A 15,401-nucleotide genomic window follows, 5' to 3' on the forward strand; every position below is an offset into this window, starting at 1 on the left:
AGGAGGAGGGGAGATAGACAGGGAGAGAGAGAGAGAGAGAGATATTCCTCCAGTACTGTTTCACCACTTGTAAAGCTTTCCGCCTGCAGGTGGGGATCGGGGGTTCGAACCTGAGTCCTTGTGCACTGTAATATATGCGCTCAACCAGGTGCGCCACCATCAGGCCCCAGGTTCTTTTTTCTGTATTCTACTGATTTTTTCTTTAATGCTTTGTGCTCTGATTTCTGAAGTAAACTGATTTCTTTGGTTTTTAAACTAATTTCTTTGGTTTCTTTTAATTTGTTCTGTTTTGTAGTGACTTAACAAAAATAATGTTGATTTTTTTTTTATTAATAATAGAAAGTCATGTAAAAAACTTGCTTCTAATAATACTGAATAATTTGTTACATACTCATTTCACTTTGACTTCAAGAATTATACTTAGTCATCCATTGAAACTTTGAGAAGAAAAATAGTTGGAGAAAGTGTTTGGTGTTTTTTTTTTTTTTTGTCTCTTTAGAGAGAGACAGAAAGTTAAAGACAACAGAGTACTGAAGCTTTCTTCAGAGAGGTTGGGCACTGGGCCATGCACATGTAAAACTCAGGGACCCTCCCAAGTGAGATCTCTTCCTGGCTAGGAAATTGACTTTTGATTAATTACACTGTTTACTGCTTATAAAGTCCAGTGGTGAGTATATCCTTAATTTTAATTGTACTTGTATTATATATGTTGCTTTAGGTCAGCTATTAACTATGATACTAAGTTTGAAAAGTTGGTGATCCAGTCTTAATGACCTATTTTTGTAAATCAGTCTTAGAACCATGGTACCTTGCTTTTGCAAATGTTCGAAAATTATTGTTAAAACCATAAACATCTACCTTAATGAATATTGTTTTCATTGGATTAAGATCCACATCTTATGCATATACATTTACATGTTGCTCTTTATATTCATAAGTGGTGGATAAACTGGATGGGAATAGAAATACTTTGTTAATTTGAAATGTGTGAGACATTCTCACATGAATAATATTTTAAAGTCAAATGTGTGTGTGACCTGCATTATTTATTTCAATTGATGCTATTTCTCCTAGGCTTTAACATTTAAAGAAAATTCAAATCCAAAGGAGATTGATACAGTGATAAAGTCAACAGAAGGGGAGAAAAAACAAATTGAAGAACAACAGAATAAACAGCAGGCTACGTCAGAGAAAGACCTGGTAATTCAGAAGGCCGCCAGCCTTCCTGTATAAATATATAAGTATATATACACACAACATGTTTTGCTGAGGTTTCACTCTTTATTTGTAGCATATCATTTTCTGTCTTTAATATTATATTAAAATTCTGCAGTAATAATAAAAGTTAAATTCACTGGGAGTAGGGCAGTAGCACAGGAGATTAAGCACAGGTGGTGCAAAGCGCAAAGACTGGCGTAAGTAGCCCGCTTCAAGCCTCCGGCTCCCCACCTGCAAGGGAGTCACTTCACAGGTGGTGAAGCAGGTCTGCAGGTGTCTTGTCTTTCTCTCCCTATCTCTGTCTTCCCCTCCTCTCTTCATTTCTCTTTGTCCTGTCCAACAGTGACGACATCAGTAACAACAACAATAATAACTACAACAATAAAACAAGGGCAACAAAAGGGAATAAATAAATATTAAAAAAAAATTTTTTTTTAAAGTTAAATCCACTAACGCTCTGGGCTGGGGAGATAGCACCATCAGTAATGTACCAGAATTTCATGCCTGAGGCACCAGAAATCCCAGGTTCAGTCCCTGCTCTCAACCTAAACCAGAATTCAGCAGTACTGTGTTACACCCTCTCAAAACAAAAAACAACAAATGTCTGGAGCCTTCTGTTTAAAAACTTGAGTAAGTTTTTAACTTAGTACATATTTATATTTCTTTAAAAACAATTGTTTCTGTTACTAAGAGACATTTTGAATGTTTTACCATGTTTAAATTAAATTAAAATTAAAGGAAAGTGAATGGTTGTGATATAGCTGACTCTGATTACAAATAAATGCAGCAATGAAGTTTAATACAGTTTGGCACATCCTGTGTTTAACATACTAAGTGCACCAGAGGATGGACTGTACACTCCTGTTGCTCTGTTCTTTCACAGAGTTTATTTATTAAAATGTGTCTGTATACTTAGGTTTCATGTGATGTTTAATTAGAATAGTGGCTGATGCTGTGAAGTCATCTAGCAGTGTCTCATTTTCTTAGTTCTGGAACAGTAGTACCATTTTAAAGGAAAGTGACTGAAACATAAGTTTTCTAAAGCATACTGTATACTAATTTTGTAATGAATTTCCTTTTGTTTTTCTTGTGTTGTTAGTGTGCATGTATGTTTGTGTTTAATGAGAGAGATAAACATGCACCGGGTAGCACTCAGCTCTGCATAAGGTCTCATGTGGCCTTGTCTCTAGGGCCTCTGTCCACACGCATGCAGGTCATGTGCTCTTGCCTTGAGCTGTCTCCCTGACCCATATTCCCTGATACAGATTTGGTGAACATCCTTCCACTATTTCTGAAGATTGAAATTCAACGACTATTTATTTTGCATATTTTTTAACTCCGTATACTTATCTCCAAAATGATAGGGAAATGCATATTTCAAAGAGGGAAAATACGAAAGAGCAATTGAATGCTACACTCGAGGGATAGCAGCAGATGGCGCTAATGCCCTTCTTCCAGCTAACAGAGCCATGGCCTATCTGAAAATTTACAGGTGAGTATTGGTTACAGTTTATGCTTCTTAGGATGAAAATGAAAATGAAATTTAAATTGGCATGAGACTTAATGCTTACAGCCTTTCATGGGCCCTAATAAATAGTATGGAATGATGGATGATTGTGATATAGCTGACTTCTTTATCCTTAGTTATTAGTAGTTAAATAATAAGTATTAAGTTTTTAATATTTATTTATTTATTTATTTTGGTCACCCTTGTTGTTTTATTGTTGTAGTTATTATCATGTTGTTATTGATGTTGTTGTTGGATAGGACAGAGAGAAATGGAGAGAGGAGGAGAGAAAGATAGACACCTGCAGACCTGCTCCACCGCCCGTGAAGCGACTCCCTTGCAGGTGGGGAGCCGGGGGCTCGAACCAGGATCCTTACGCTGGTCCTTACGCTTTGCACCACCTGCGCTTAACCTGCTGCGCTACGCCCGACTCCCCTGACTTTATGTATTCATGAGCATTGAGGTTGAGGCTGTGTGTGTGTATGTGCAGTACCAGACACGCAGTACATATTCAGTCAAAGTCAGTTCTTGTGCACATTTCCCCACCTGAACGCCATAGCTTTGTGTGATTTAATACTTCCCTAATTCATGTTTAACCCGAATGTTGTCATTTAAAATTATTTCATTTAAAACATTTATTTTGTTGAAAAGAGGAGAGGGAATGAGCATGACCAGAGCACTGCTCAGCTCTGCCTTCTGGTGGTACAGGGGATTGAACCTGGGACTTCAGAGCCGCAGGCATAAAAATCTTTTGCAGAACCTTTGTGCTATCTCCCCAGCTCTGAAAATTATTATTATTTTTAAATGTTTTTTATTTATTTTAATTTTTTTTTGAGAGAGATGCAGAGAGAGAGACACACACACACACACAGAGAAACACCAGAGCACTGCTCAGCTCTGGCTTAGGTGGTGCGGGGGATTGAACCTGGGATTTAGGAGCCTCAGGCATGAGAGTCTGTTTTGCATAACCATTATGCTGTCTCCCACGCCCTTGAAAATTATTTTTAATCTCAGAACCTTTGGGCAAATCTGCTGTGAGACTACATGTGCATACCAGAAGTAAATCACTGTCCTTATCTGATGACTGACGACATAGACAGTAAAAGCTCGGTCCTGTGGGGTTAACTGGCCTCTTTGGATACACTCAAGGACTTCCAGGTTGAACAACCATCAGGATAGCTGGTGACAGAAACTCAACTTTGTATGTCTTGTAATAAAACTTTACACACCAGTTACAAATTTTAAAATACCTTTAAGTAGAAAATTGAAGATCTTTTTGGGGCCATGGACCCTTTTGGCTATATAGTAAACCCTTTTCAGTATTATTTTTAAATCATATCAAAATACAGTTTTAAAAATATGATTGTGGTGTATGTACTTTTTAGTTAGCATACTACAAAATAGAAAGCTATTTAAAATGTAGTCATATCAAAGTAAGAAAATGTAGTAAAAATACACTAAAATTTGGGTTGGTGTGTGCCCTACTGGGTGAGCTGTCATCCACCCCCATATACTAATTTATTAATGCAATTAAAAATATTTTATTTTGGGTTAAGACAGGTTGGGAAGGAAGGGGAGAAATATCAAGGTGGGGGAAAGAACACCTGCAACACTGCTTCACTACTTATGAAGCTTCCCTACTGTGATGGGGACGGTTGGCTAGAACCCTGGTCCTTTTGCACTGTTAACGTGTGTGCTCAACCAGATAGATGATGCACCACCTGGCCCTCTTAGTGTCATTTTAATGTGTAGATGGAGCATGTTTTTTTTGTTTGTTTGTTTGTTTGTTTGTCTTTTTCCTAGAACTCTGGGGCCTTGCTTTTACATAGTTTACTGCTTCTAGATCACCTTTTCATTCAAACAGAGAACGGGAGAGACACCACAGCACCAGAGCTCTTCCCAGCATCCTCATACTTCCCAGGTGGTGCCAGAGTTTGAACCTGGGCCACTTGCGTGGCAAGGCATGCACCCTATCCACTGAGCTGCTTCTCTGACTCTTCAGTAATTTTGGTTTGGTTTGAGTTTTTTTTTTCTTTCATAGAACACCACCATTCATACTGCCTTGGCCACTTGTTGCATGTGTTAGTGGTATTTATGAAAATATTTCATACTGTCCTATCACATCTATAATGAGGTTAAGGTGTATGTTTGGTGTTTTTTCCTTTCCCTAGATGCATGCCGAGGGTACTTATTAACAAATGTTTTATTAGAAAATTGATTCAGTCATAATCATTAATGCAATGCCTATACATACGGAGTAGTCTACTAGCACTGGTCTTTGGTCTGTTCTGCTTATTTTACCATTAGTAAATTCATCAGTCCAGCCAACTTTCCTTTAACAGGGTAACTTCTGTCTCCTTGCCATATGATTTTAAGATTTGGTGAGGGGAAAAGAGAACAATAGCATTTTCTCTCATACGTAGATTTAGGAATTGGTAGTTGAAATTATGTGCTTGCTTATTTTTTTTTTAATACTTTATTTTTTAGAGAGATACAGAAAGAGAGAGAGAAACACCAGAGCACTGCCCAGGTCTGGCTTATGGTGGTGCGGGGATTGAACCTGGGACTTCAGAGCCTCAGGCATGAGAGTCTCTTTGCATAACCATTATGCTATCTACCCTGTGCTTGCCTTTTTACTTAAGAAACTTAAGTTTATGAATTTTTCCTTTTTCTATAAGCTTTGCTTTTTAGTTAGTATTTTTATCTTCATTATAGGTATAAGGAGGCTGAAGAGGACTGCACACGAGCTATTTTCTTAGATGGTTCCTATTCAAAAGCTTTTGCCAGAAGAGGAACTGCAAGAACCTTTTTGGGAAAGTTAAATGAAGCCAAACAAGGTATGTCACCTTTATATGAACTATCTTTAATTCTTCCTGATGAAACTCTCAAATTATAGGACCAGTTATTTGTATAGCTGTTCCATGTTTCGAAGCTGCAAAACCTAGAAAGTCCTTTTCCTTTCACAGTGCTTTCTGCAACTTTCTGCTTTAAAACGTAGAATGGCATGTGCATGGTAATGTGTGCTCGGCCAGTGGACCGCCGCCTGGCTCCCCTTTTCTAACATCTTGAGCAAAACATATAGAGCTGATTTTCAGTCTTTGTTTTCTAAGCTGTGCCTGTGAATCTGCCAATTTCCCTTTAAACCTGGTTTCAACTGTAACCCACACATTTCATTTTTTGGTGAAACACACATAAAATCTAACATCTTAAAGTATATATCTCAGCGGCACTCAGTTCATTCCTATTGTGCTACTGCTGCCACCTAGAATTTTGATTGCTTCATTCTGAGAACTCTACCCTGTCTAAACAGTAACTCTCCATTTCCTTCCTCCCTTCAGCCTCTGGTAACCACCATTAATTTTCTGTCTCTGTGAGTTTGCACAGGCTTGATACTTGAAACGAGTAAAACTTTCAATATTTTGTTTGGGATTATTTCACCTAGCATGATGTCTCCAAGTTTTCTTTATGTAGTAGCATACGTGAGACTAATTCTTTTTAAAGTATATGTGAGACTAATTCTTGAACAATTTCTGTCATATGGAATTCTCCATTGTCTTTTTTTTTTTTTTTTTTTTAACCAGAGCACTGCTCAACTCTATCTTATGGTGGTGCAGGGGATTGAACCTAGGACTTTGGAGCCTCAGGCATGAGATTCTCTCTGCATAACCATTATGCTACCTACCCCTGCATGGAATTCTCTTAGATCATATTGTACGTTACATTTGGGTGATTACCCTGTCATTGAGTTTTGATGAGATAGATGCCTTCTAATCCTTAACTGACTCCTCTTTCAATGAGGTTATAGTGATTCTCAGGTTATAGTGGCCTGAGAATCCATATAAAGCAGTTAGGATAGTATTCAGTAAATAGCAGTCTTCTTATGACTCGCCTGTTCCTAGTTTCCTGAAAATCCATATTTATTCTTGAGGTGAATGTGTCACTTAATGACTGCATATTGAGTGGGTTCTAGTAGGCTATATGATTTGGGTCTGGTAATTACATGCCACACATCCTTATAGTTACAGAATTGTCCAATGATATGTCCCAATCATTAAATGATATGTGACTAAAATGTGAAGTTATGTTTTGAATTCCATGAAAGTGTGTTTATTGGTTTATTACTTTTCTCAAAAATTTACTTCAGATTTTGAAACTGTTTTACTACTGGAACCTGGAAATAAACAAGCAGTAACTGAACTTTCCAAAATTAAAAAGGTAATGAATTCTTTTCATCAAAATGTGGTCTTACTTTTTGAAACATAAGTACCATTGTGTGTTGCATGATTGACTTGAGAGTCATGATTACACATTTATTTTCAAGGAATTAATTGAGGAAGGACACTGGGATGATGTCTTCCTTGATTCTACACAAAGACATAATACGATAAAACCCATGGACAACCCACCTCATCCAGGGTCAGCTGTAAGTAAAGCATTAAAAAAAGGTTTACTTTATTTTATAGACAGAGACCATTTATCATGAGCAAGAAGCTAGAAGACCACTCCAGTGTAGACAGCTCTCCACATTAACCTAGGAACCTCAGGTGTGCAGGTCCTGTGCTCTACCATCTGAGCTATTCGCCTTGACTGAAGTAAAGCTTTTTAAAAAAATGTAAGCATGGTTTAATAAAAAAGAGTTGCAGATTGTTGAAATACTACACTCAAAGGGGCTGACAGCATCGATTTAAATCTTTAAGAAAAATTTTAAGGATTTAATAACAATAAAATTGGGAAAATTCAACTATTTAGAGTTTGGGGGGTTATTGAAATAGTTACTATTTTTTTAACTTAGATTTGCTGCCTCAGGGCTTCTGTGCTTACACAGTTCCACTACTCCTCAAGGACTCTTTATTATTTTTTTTGAAAGGTTAAGATGAGACAGAGTAAGTAGTAATTTCTGCTCTCCATGGAGCTGCGCCAGTCCTGTGGTCCATCCTTGTGCTGGGGCTTGAGCCTGGTGCTTCATCTGGAATAAGGCACAGTGCTTGACTGACCTGATGACCTGTCTTCTGGCACCAGAGAGCAGATACTGTCGTCTTCCTTTGGCAAAGGAAATAATCAAAGCAGAAAAAGTGCTTCACTTTTATTTCAGGTTTAATAGCGATAGGCGATTTCTTAATTTAATACATTTCCAATGTTATTTATTTATTGTTTTGTTTTGATCAGAACACTGCTCAGCTCTGACTGTTGATGGACTGAACCTGGGGCCTTTTCTGTACAAGTCTTATGTACTACCTTATCACTGTGCTATATCCCCAACTTTATAACTTTATTTTTGGACATTTTCTGTGTGTGTGCTTTCTCCTTTTATAGTGTGTACCTTCTTGCCCTGTGATTAGTTTTATGTATAGTTTCCTTCATCCTTTGAGGCCCATGTATGGTATGGTATCTGCTCTGTGTCCTTTTATCCTTTGTGTTCTCAAAATATGTCTAGCAGTTAAGTTTAAAGTTACTAATAACCATAATATTAGCTAGAGAATATTATGACTTTTCAACTTAGGACCCTAAAATAAAGAAGCTTTTATGTTTTGACTTAAAGAATTGATTTTGTTTTAGAAACCACTCAAGAAAGTTACTATTGAAGAAATTGGTGATTTGATACAGAGTGTCTATGTGCCAGATAGCACTCCCACTGCTTCTCCAGAGAATAACCTTGGTAATCTGTCAAATAAAATAGCAACCAAGAACTCAAACCAGAGTGATCTTTTACCCACAAGTGATACTCCAAAAGCAAAAGTTTTGAAAATAGAAGAAATCAGTGATATTTCAGCCCCACAGTGAGTAAAATACACTTATTTGATAGTAACTCACAATGTTAACAATTTCCACTAGAAAATTGATGTTACTCATTTGACTTCTGGCTTGTACTCAATCACCTTGATTTTTAAGGTTTCTTTAAATCAACGGTAAGTAAAAAGGTTTATGTTATTTTATAATATAGAGACAGTTTCTAGTGAGAGTATAGGTAGCTCCTCAGATTGAACCAGGAGCCTCAGTTGTGCAATTCCTGTGCTCTGCTAGCTGAGCTATTTCCCTGACTGCAGTGAAGAATTGATAATATTCCTAATGGAAGTGACTGGTGTACAATTCCTGTGCTCTGCTAGCTGAGCTATTTCCCTGACTGCGGTGAAAAACTGATGATATTCCTGATGGAAGTGACCGGTGATAGCAAAGAGAGGGATCTGTTAGAGGTCTAGGCCCATCATGTCTGTGGGGGATCTAAGGATCCCTGACTAGGACCCCAAATCACTATTCCTTTATGAGAGTGGGAGTTTAAAGAGGATGAGGTGTCTTGAGATTTGACTTGTTCATTTTCTTTTTCTTTTAGTATATTTATTTCTCTTTTAAATTCAGGCCAGATTTAAAAAAAAAAAAAAAAAAGAAACATCATGAAATATGTAGACTTCAGGCATCTTTATTGCACTAGCCATTAATATTTAAGATTGTGGGACTGAATGGTGATATACCTGGTAGAGTGCATGTGTTACCATGTGAGAGGACTTGGGTTGAAGCCCCTCCACCCCCCAGTTCCTGTCTGCACTGAGAGAGCTTAATGAGCCATGGAACAATGCTGCAGGTATCTTTCCTTCTCTCTGTTCTCTTTATCTCTCTCTGTCTTATCCTCTATCAAAGGGGGGAAAAGACAGTGCTGCCATAGTCATCATGCAGGAACTGAGCCCCAGAGCTCACTGTGGTGGAAAATAATAATGATAAAATCAAGATTGCTTGCAGCTATTTAAATTTGTTTGGAATTAAATAGTGTAGTTACGTGTTTCCTTAGTGGTGAGAATATAAAATAGCAATAGGTTTTGTCGGGGGAGAGTATAAAAACTTTATTCATATATTCTTGCACTGTTAGCAGTCCTATTAGAACTAAAAAAAAAAAAAATTCTAATAGCACTCCTATTTAAAGTAGTAGTAAGGATTGTGGTTAAACAATTAGGTAGCTTGTGTGTGTGTCAGGGCCTCGTGCACAAGTGAGTTGATTACTCCTAGACCAGCTTTTTCATACTTTTTATTTCAGATAGAGTGAAACAGAGAGGGAGAGGCAGACTCCAAGCCCTGGAGCTTCTTCTCAGCACTCCCCCCTTTTTTTTAAAAATGAATTATTTCTTCCTTAGAATCTTAGAATATATTTTTTAAAACTGACAAATCAAACTTCTAGAAGACTGAGTCTTAGATGTATGTGACATATAAATACATACACTAGAAATGGTTTACTCAGATCTTAGCCAACCTAAAAACAGACAAAACACACACAGACACAAACTGTCATTATATAATGAAGGTGTAAGATTTTTCAAAGAATCTGTTTTGTGAAAACTATGTTAGCTGAAAAAAAATAAATTGCAAAATGTAAATAGCTAATAGAATGTTAATGAGAGTCAGAAATTGCTGGGGCCGGGGTCGGGCGGTGGCGCAGTGGGTTAAGCGCATGTGGCGCAAAGCGCAGGAACTGGCATAAGGATCCTGGTTCGAGCCTCTGGCTCCCCACCTGCAAGGGAGTCGCTTCACAGGCGGTGAAGCAGGTCTGCAGGTGTCTGTCTTTCTCTCTGCTTCTCTGTCTTCCCCTCCTCTCTCCATTTCTCTCTGTCCTATCCAACAACGAATTGTGTCAACAAGGGCAATAATAATAACCACAACAAAGCTACAAAAGGGGGAACAAAAAAATGGCCTCCAGGAGCGGTGGATTCATGGTGCAGGCACCGAGCCTAGCAATAACCCTGGAGGAGGAAAAAAAGAAAAAAGAAAGAAAGAAATTGCTGGGGCCTGGACGATAGCACAACAGGTTAAGCGCACATGGTGCAAAGTGCAAGGACCAGCGTAAGGATCCCAGTTTGAGCCCTGGGCTCCCCAGCTGCAGCGGGGGTCGTTTCACAAGCAGTGAAGCAGGTCTGCAGGTGTCTTTCTTTCTCTCCCCCTGTCTGCCCCTCCTCTCTCGATTTCTCTCTGTCCTATCCAACAGCAATGACAACAATAATAATAACAACAATGATAAACAATAAGGGCAACAAAAGAGGGAAAAATAGCCTCCAGGAGCAATGGATTCCTGGTGTAGGCAGGCACCAAGCCCCAGCAATAACCCTGGAGGCAAAAAAAAAAAGTCAGAAATTTAAAATTTTAAATATCTGTAAAATGTCCTTTGTCCTTTGTGCTTCTTTTCTGATTGCTTGACTCATGTCTCTCCATATTTCAGATCTCAAGCCAATTTGAAACCAGATGTATGTCAGTCTTTCAAGGAGAAGGTTTCTGTAGAGGTGGATAAAACCCCTGCTCAGCTTCTCACAGCTGTTCTTCCCCCAGTACCTGCAAACTCATTCCAGCTTGAATCTGATTTCAGACAATTGAAAAACTTTCCAGATATGTTGTATCAGTATCTGAAGGTAAGAAGAGGAAGATTGTATTTGTGATTAATAGTAGTGTTACATTTCTTTTTTGTATTATATGGTGTGTTTATAGAAAATGTTCTTTGTCTGATATATCAGTATATTACCATGATGAGATTATTTTTATTTATTTTCCCATTTGCTGCCTTTGTTTTTTATTGTTGTGGTTATTATTGCTGTTGTTATTGCTGTCGTCGTTTGATAGGACAGAGACAAATCGAGAGAGGAGGGGAAGAGAGAGGGGGGAGAGAAAGACAGACATCTGCAGACTTGCTTCACCGCCTGTGAAGCGACTCCCCTGCAGGTGGGGAGCCAGGTGCTTGAACTGGAATCCTTCCATCAGTCCTTGTGCTTTGCTCTACCTGCGTTTAACCCACTGCGCTACAGCCCGGACTCCCGATAAGATCATTTTGAATACTTGCAACCAAGCGACCTTTGGAATTATAAATCTATGTTAAATTCTCTGGTCCGTTGACTTGATTTTTTTAAAAATTTAATTTTTAATTAAATTAACTCAGTTCTGATCCTTCAAAATGGGGAAAGGACATTGAGTGCCTTCTGTGTGTCAAGCCATGCTTACAGCATCTAGTCAGTCATTCTCCTGAAAATGAATTTTCACTTCCTCCAAGAAGAGGAATTGGATCATGTGAGATTTACAAAACAATGGATTGGCTCTGTCTTTCACATGCATATAGTACTACAGTGGTGCCAGGGATTGAAGCTCTGGCTTCTGAGGCCTCAGAGAATGAAATTTCTGTGCTCTGACAGGTTGCTTTATCTCCCTCACCTGAAATTATACTTGTTAAGCTCATTAATTACTTTTTATTTTTAATTCATTTTTTATTTTTAGTAGAGCACTGCTCAGCTGTGGCTTCTGGTGGTACTGGGGAATTATTAAATACTTGCTTTTCCTTTCTTTCTTTTTTCTTTTTTTTTTTTTTTCAACCAGAGCACTGTTCAGCTCTAGCTTATGGTGGTATTGGGGATTGAACCTGGAACTTTTGGTGCTTCAGGCATGACAGGTTTTTGGATAACCATAATGCTATCTCCTTAGCCCTTGCTTATTAATTACTTTATTTATATGTTTAGAAAAAGACCAGAGCACTGTTCAGCTCTTGCATACGCCCAGACATGGTCCTCAAATCGCCGGTGCTACCTTCCTGACCTTCATTATTTACTTTATTGCTCTTTGAGAACTTCTTCAACTTTCCTGTTTCCTTTCAGGGAGGTATGCATCTCTCAGTACATACCTTTCTCAGACTGTAGCTGAGAAATTACAGTGTTGTCCTTTCATTCTGATAGAATTCCATTGCACTTTTACCTTGTTGTTTATTGGGTAGTAAAGTATAGCTACTTTTTCTCAAAGACTTAAGTATTAATTGGGGGGGGGGGCGAGAACCAGAGTGTCAGCCTAGCAATTATTCTTGGTGATCGTCACTTCAGTAATTCTGTCACTGAAGGTATGTGAATGTTGTCACAATTTTAATTTTCTCTTTATATTTCTTTCAAGCAAATTGAACCATCCTTGTATCCTAAGTTGTTTCAGAAAAATTTAGATCCAGATGTATTCAACCAAATCATTAAAATTCTACATGACTTTTACATTGAGTAAGTTGAATTTTTTAAGTTATAATTTCATATTGTAACCTCTAGTGATTTGGGAAATTCACTCTGTTTAATATATTACTTCCTGTTTATAGTCAAAGTCTCTATCCAATCATTTTTTCTGTCGCCAGCAAGGGTATTGCTGATATTTCGTGCCTGTACTAGGAATCCACTACTCCTGGTGCCCATTTTTTCTTTTTATTTTATTGGATAGAACAGAGAAATTGAGAGGGGAGTGGAAGAAAAGGGAAAGAGAATGATAAACACCTGTAGACCTACTTCACTGGTGAAGCATCCTGCCTGTGGGTGGGGAGCTAGGGCTTGAACCCAGGTCCTTGTGCATGGTAATGTGTGAACTTTAACTGGGTACATCACCACCCTGCCCCCTTTCCAATACATTTTACTACTATAGAAGCTGTAAAGAGAATACAAGTGTTGCAGTAATAAGGGAAATTACTAAACAGTAAGAAAAGAGATTTTTTTTAAAAGTAAAGTATGGTATTGCTAAGTGCCATAATAGGCTAGCCTCTGTTCTAGACCTCATATATAAGAATACTATGATTTCTTCAGTTTGCTAGCTCATTCTCTTCACTTGGGTTCTTAATGCATAGAGAGTACCTGGGGGGAAAGGGTAGATGAAGACTGTATATATTTAGGAATGCTATGTTAATCAAATTAAAAAATTATCTTTGTATTATTTATTACTTAATTTACAAATTATCTTTGTATTATTTCAGGAAAGAAAAACCATCACTCATTTTTGAAATCTTGCAAAGACTTTCTGAACTAAAAAGGTTTGATATGGCAGTGATGTTTATGTCAGAACCTGAGAAAAACAGTAAGTTCTTTGGAGAAAACTTGTTCATGTCTACTTTTTTCTGTGTTACTTTAGTGAGTTGGTGGCAGGCATTGATTTAATGTTTACTATGTACAAAATTACAATCAAATTTAAATTAACTATAACTAGTTCAACTGAACTACAGTTAAGACTTTTTTCATTTTCCTAGTCTTGACAAATGAAGAAACTTAGGTAAAGAAAGGTTGCATAATTAGGCCACATAGTTAGAAAGTTCACATAGTTAGGAAGCGAGACCTAGGATTTAAACCTCAACATTCTGACTCTGTAGGCTAGACTCTTTACCGTGAAAATACAGCAGTTGTGTTACATAAATAGGCAACAAAGTCTAAGGTAGGCTAGAACAAACTAAGTTTAATCTGCAAGATTAATGCTGCTGAGAGTGTAGGGGAAAATTTTTAGTACTAGAGTAAGATGTTACGATAAAAAATATTGGAGGGTCACAAGGGACAGCTTATGTAATGGAATCCGGATGCATGTTCCTTGTGTTGAGCCTCATACCATATGGGGGCGCCATGGGCAATACCAGGGAAGCTCCGTGGGTAGCAGCGGTGATATGGTGTCTTTCCCTTTTCTCCTCTTGATTCATCTTCTCTAAGGTAAGAAAGGGAAGAAGGCAGGAAGGAAGGACAAAGGGAAGTGGAAGTTAAGGAAAGTTAAGTTTGACCCAGGGAAGGTCTCTCAGCAGTGATGTCACACAGACAGGGAACTATGTTCATTCTCTGGCACTGCAAAAAAGAAAAAAGAAAAAAAGCTATATATATGAGTAACATGTCATTTTCTGTCCTCAGACTTTTTAAATGCATGAATTAGGAGTTATAAAACCTATAGAGACTGCTTTAAAAATGTAAGGGCTTCTATTTGACACATCAGAAGGATTCCTTTAATTAAAAAAAAAAAAAAAAAGATTTATTAACGAGAGAACCAGGGCATCACCTGCATATGTAGTGCTGGGAATTGAACTCAAGACCTCATGCATCAACATTCTACCCATTATGCCAACCTCTGGGCCACTCTTAATTTTTGTATGACTTAGTTTATATAGAAAGAGATTAAATTAAGAACTTTGTTTCTTTTTCAGTTGCTCGTGTATTATTCAGTCATATAGACAAATCAGGATTGAAGGATAATTCTGTTGAAGAACTCAAGAAGAGATATGGAGGTTGATTTGATTTATATTTTTTATAGCAATTATTGTCTTTGATCTCTATAAGTAAATTATTTTCTGCTGAAAAATAAAGTGTCTTGTTTTGCTTTTTAAGAAAATGAAATACAGAAAAGGACTAGCTGTGGACATGAATGTACAGTGAATTATTATTTAGTGAGAAATGTACTCAGGTGAGTTATTTATAAATCTTATTCTGAAAATAAAAAGATAGTATGCTGTACTTTAAAAGATCAGTGTTTTATTATGTGTCTGTTTTTTTGAGGAAGCAATTTCCAATTCCAGTTATCACTTTATTGGGGAAATGTTGATACAGATGTTGTTCTACAAGACTGTTTTTGTCATTGAGGGGTCTAGTAGCACATCTCCCCAGAGTATGTGACAGCATACTTCACCACCACCAGTTGGGTACCTGACCCCTGCCTCCCTCCTAACCCTCATCTCCATTCGTATCTTCAGTTGTACTGATGTGCACAAAGCTTTCTTAGTGCTCACCCTGCCTCTCCCTCCCCCAGCCCCAGTGTGGGGCCAGGCTTGAATCTGGGTCGTGCCCTTGGCAAGGAAGCCTACTATCCAAGTGAGCTAATTGCTGATTTTTTTCTTGCTTTGTTTCTTAAATCTCATATGAGTAAGATCACCAAGTATTTGTCTTGGTGTTTGCTT

General features: G+C 37.8%; 1 protein-coding gene across 4 annotated transcripts in view; it reads left to right on the forward strand.

Annotated features, from left to right (window-relative positions):
- The window catches only part of RPAP3 (RNA polymerase II associated protein 3), a 30,322-nt gene extending 15,361 nt beyond the window's left edge, over window positions 1-14,961 (forward strand). For all 4 annotated transcript variants that reach the window (XM_060195488.1, XM_007516217.3, XM_060195490.1 and 1 more), the window contains 10 exons: window positions 1,075-1,200; window positions 2,583-2,710; window positions 5,441-5,562; window positions 6,870-6,940; window positions 7,047-7,148; window positions 8,282-8,502; window positions 10,923-11,109; window positions 12,623-12,720; window positions 13,455-13,555; window positions 14,655-14,961. In XM_060195488.1, the coding sequence (XP_060051471.1) occupies window positions 1,075-1,200; window positions 2,583-2,710; window positions 5,441-5,562; window positions 6,870-6,940; window positions 7,047-7,148; window positions 8,282-8,502; window positions 10,923-11,109; window positions 12,623-12,720; window positions 13,455-13,555; window positions 14,655-14,740 (1,242 nt within the window). In that variant the 3' untranslated portion in view covers window positions 14,741-14,961. The remainder of the gene's footprint in view (window positions 1-1,074; window positions 1,201-2,582; window positions 2,711-5,440; window positions 5,563-6,869; window positions 6,941-7,046; window positions 7,149-8,281; window positions 8,503-10,922; window positions 11,110-12,622; window positions 12,721-13,454; window positions 13,556-14,654) is intronic.
- Window positions 14,962-15,401: the final 440 nt, after the last annotated feature.

The sequence above is a fragment of the Erinaceus europaeus genome, chromosome 7 (genome assembly GCF_950295315.1).
Source record: "Erinaceus europaeus chromosome 7, mEriEur2.1, whole genome shotgun sequence".
Lineage (NCBI taxonomy): Eukaryota > Metazoa > Chordata > Mammalia > Eulipotyphla > Erinaceidae > Erinaceus > Erinaceus europaeus.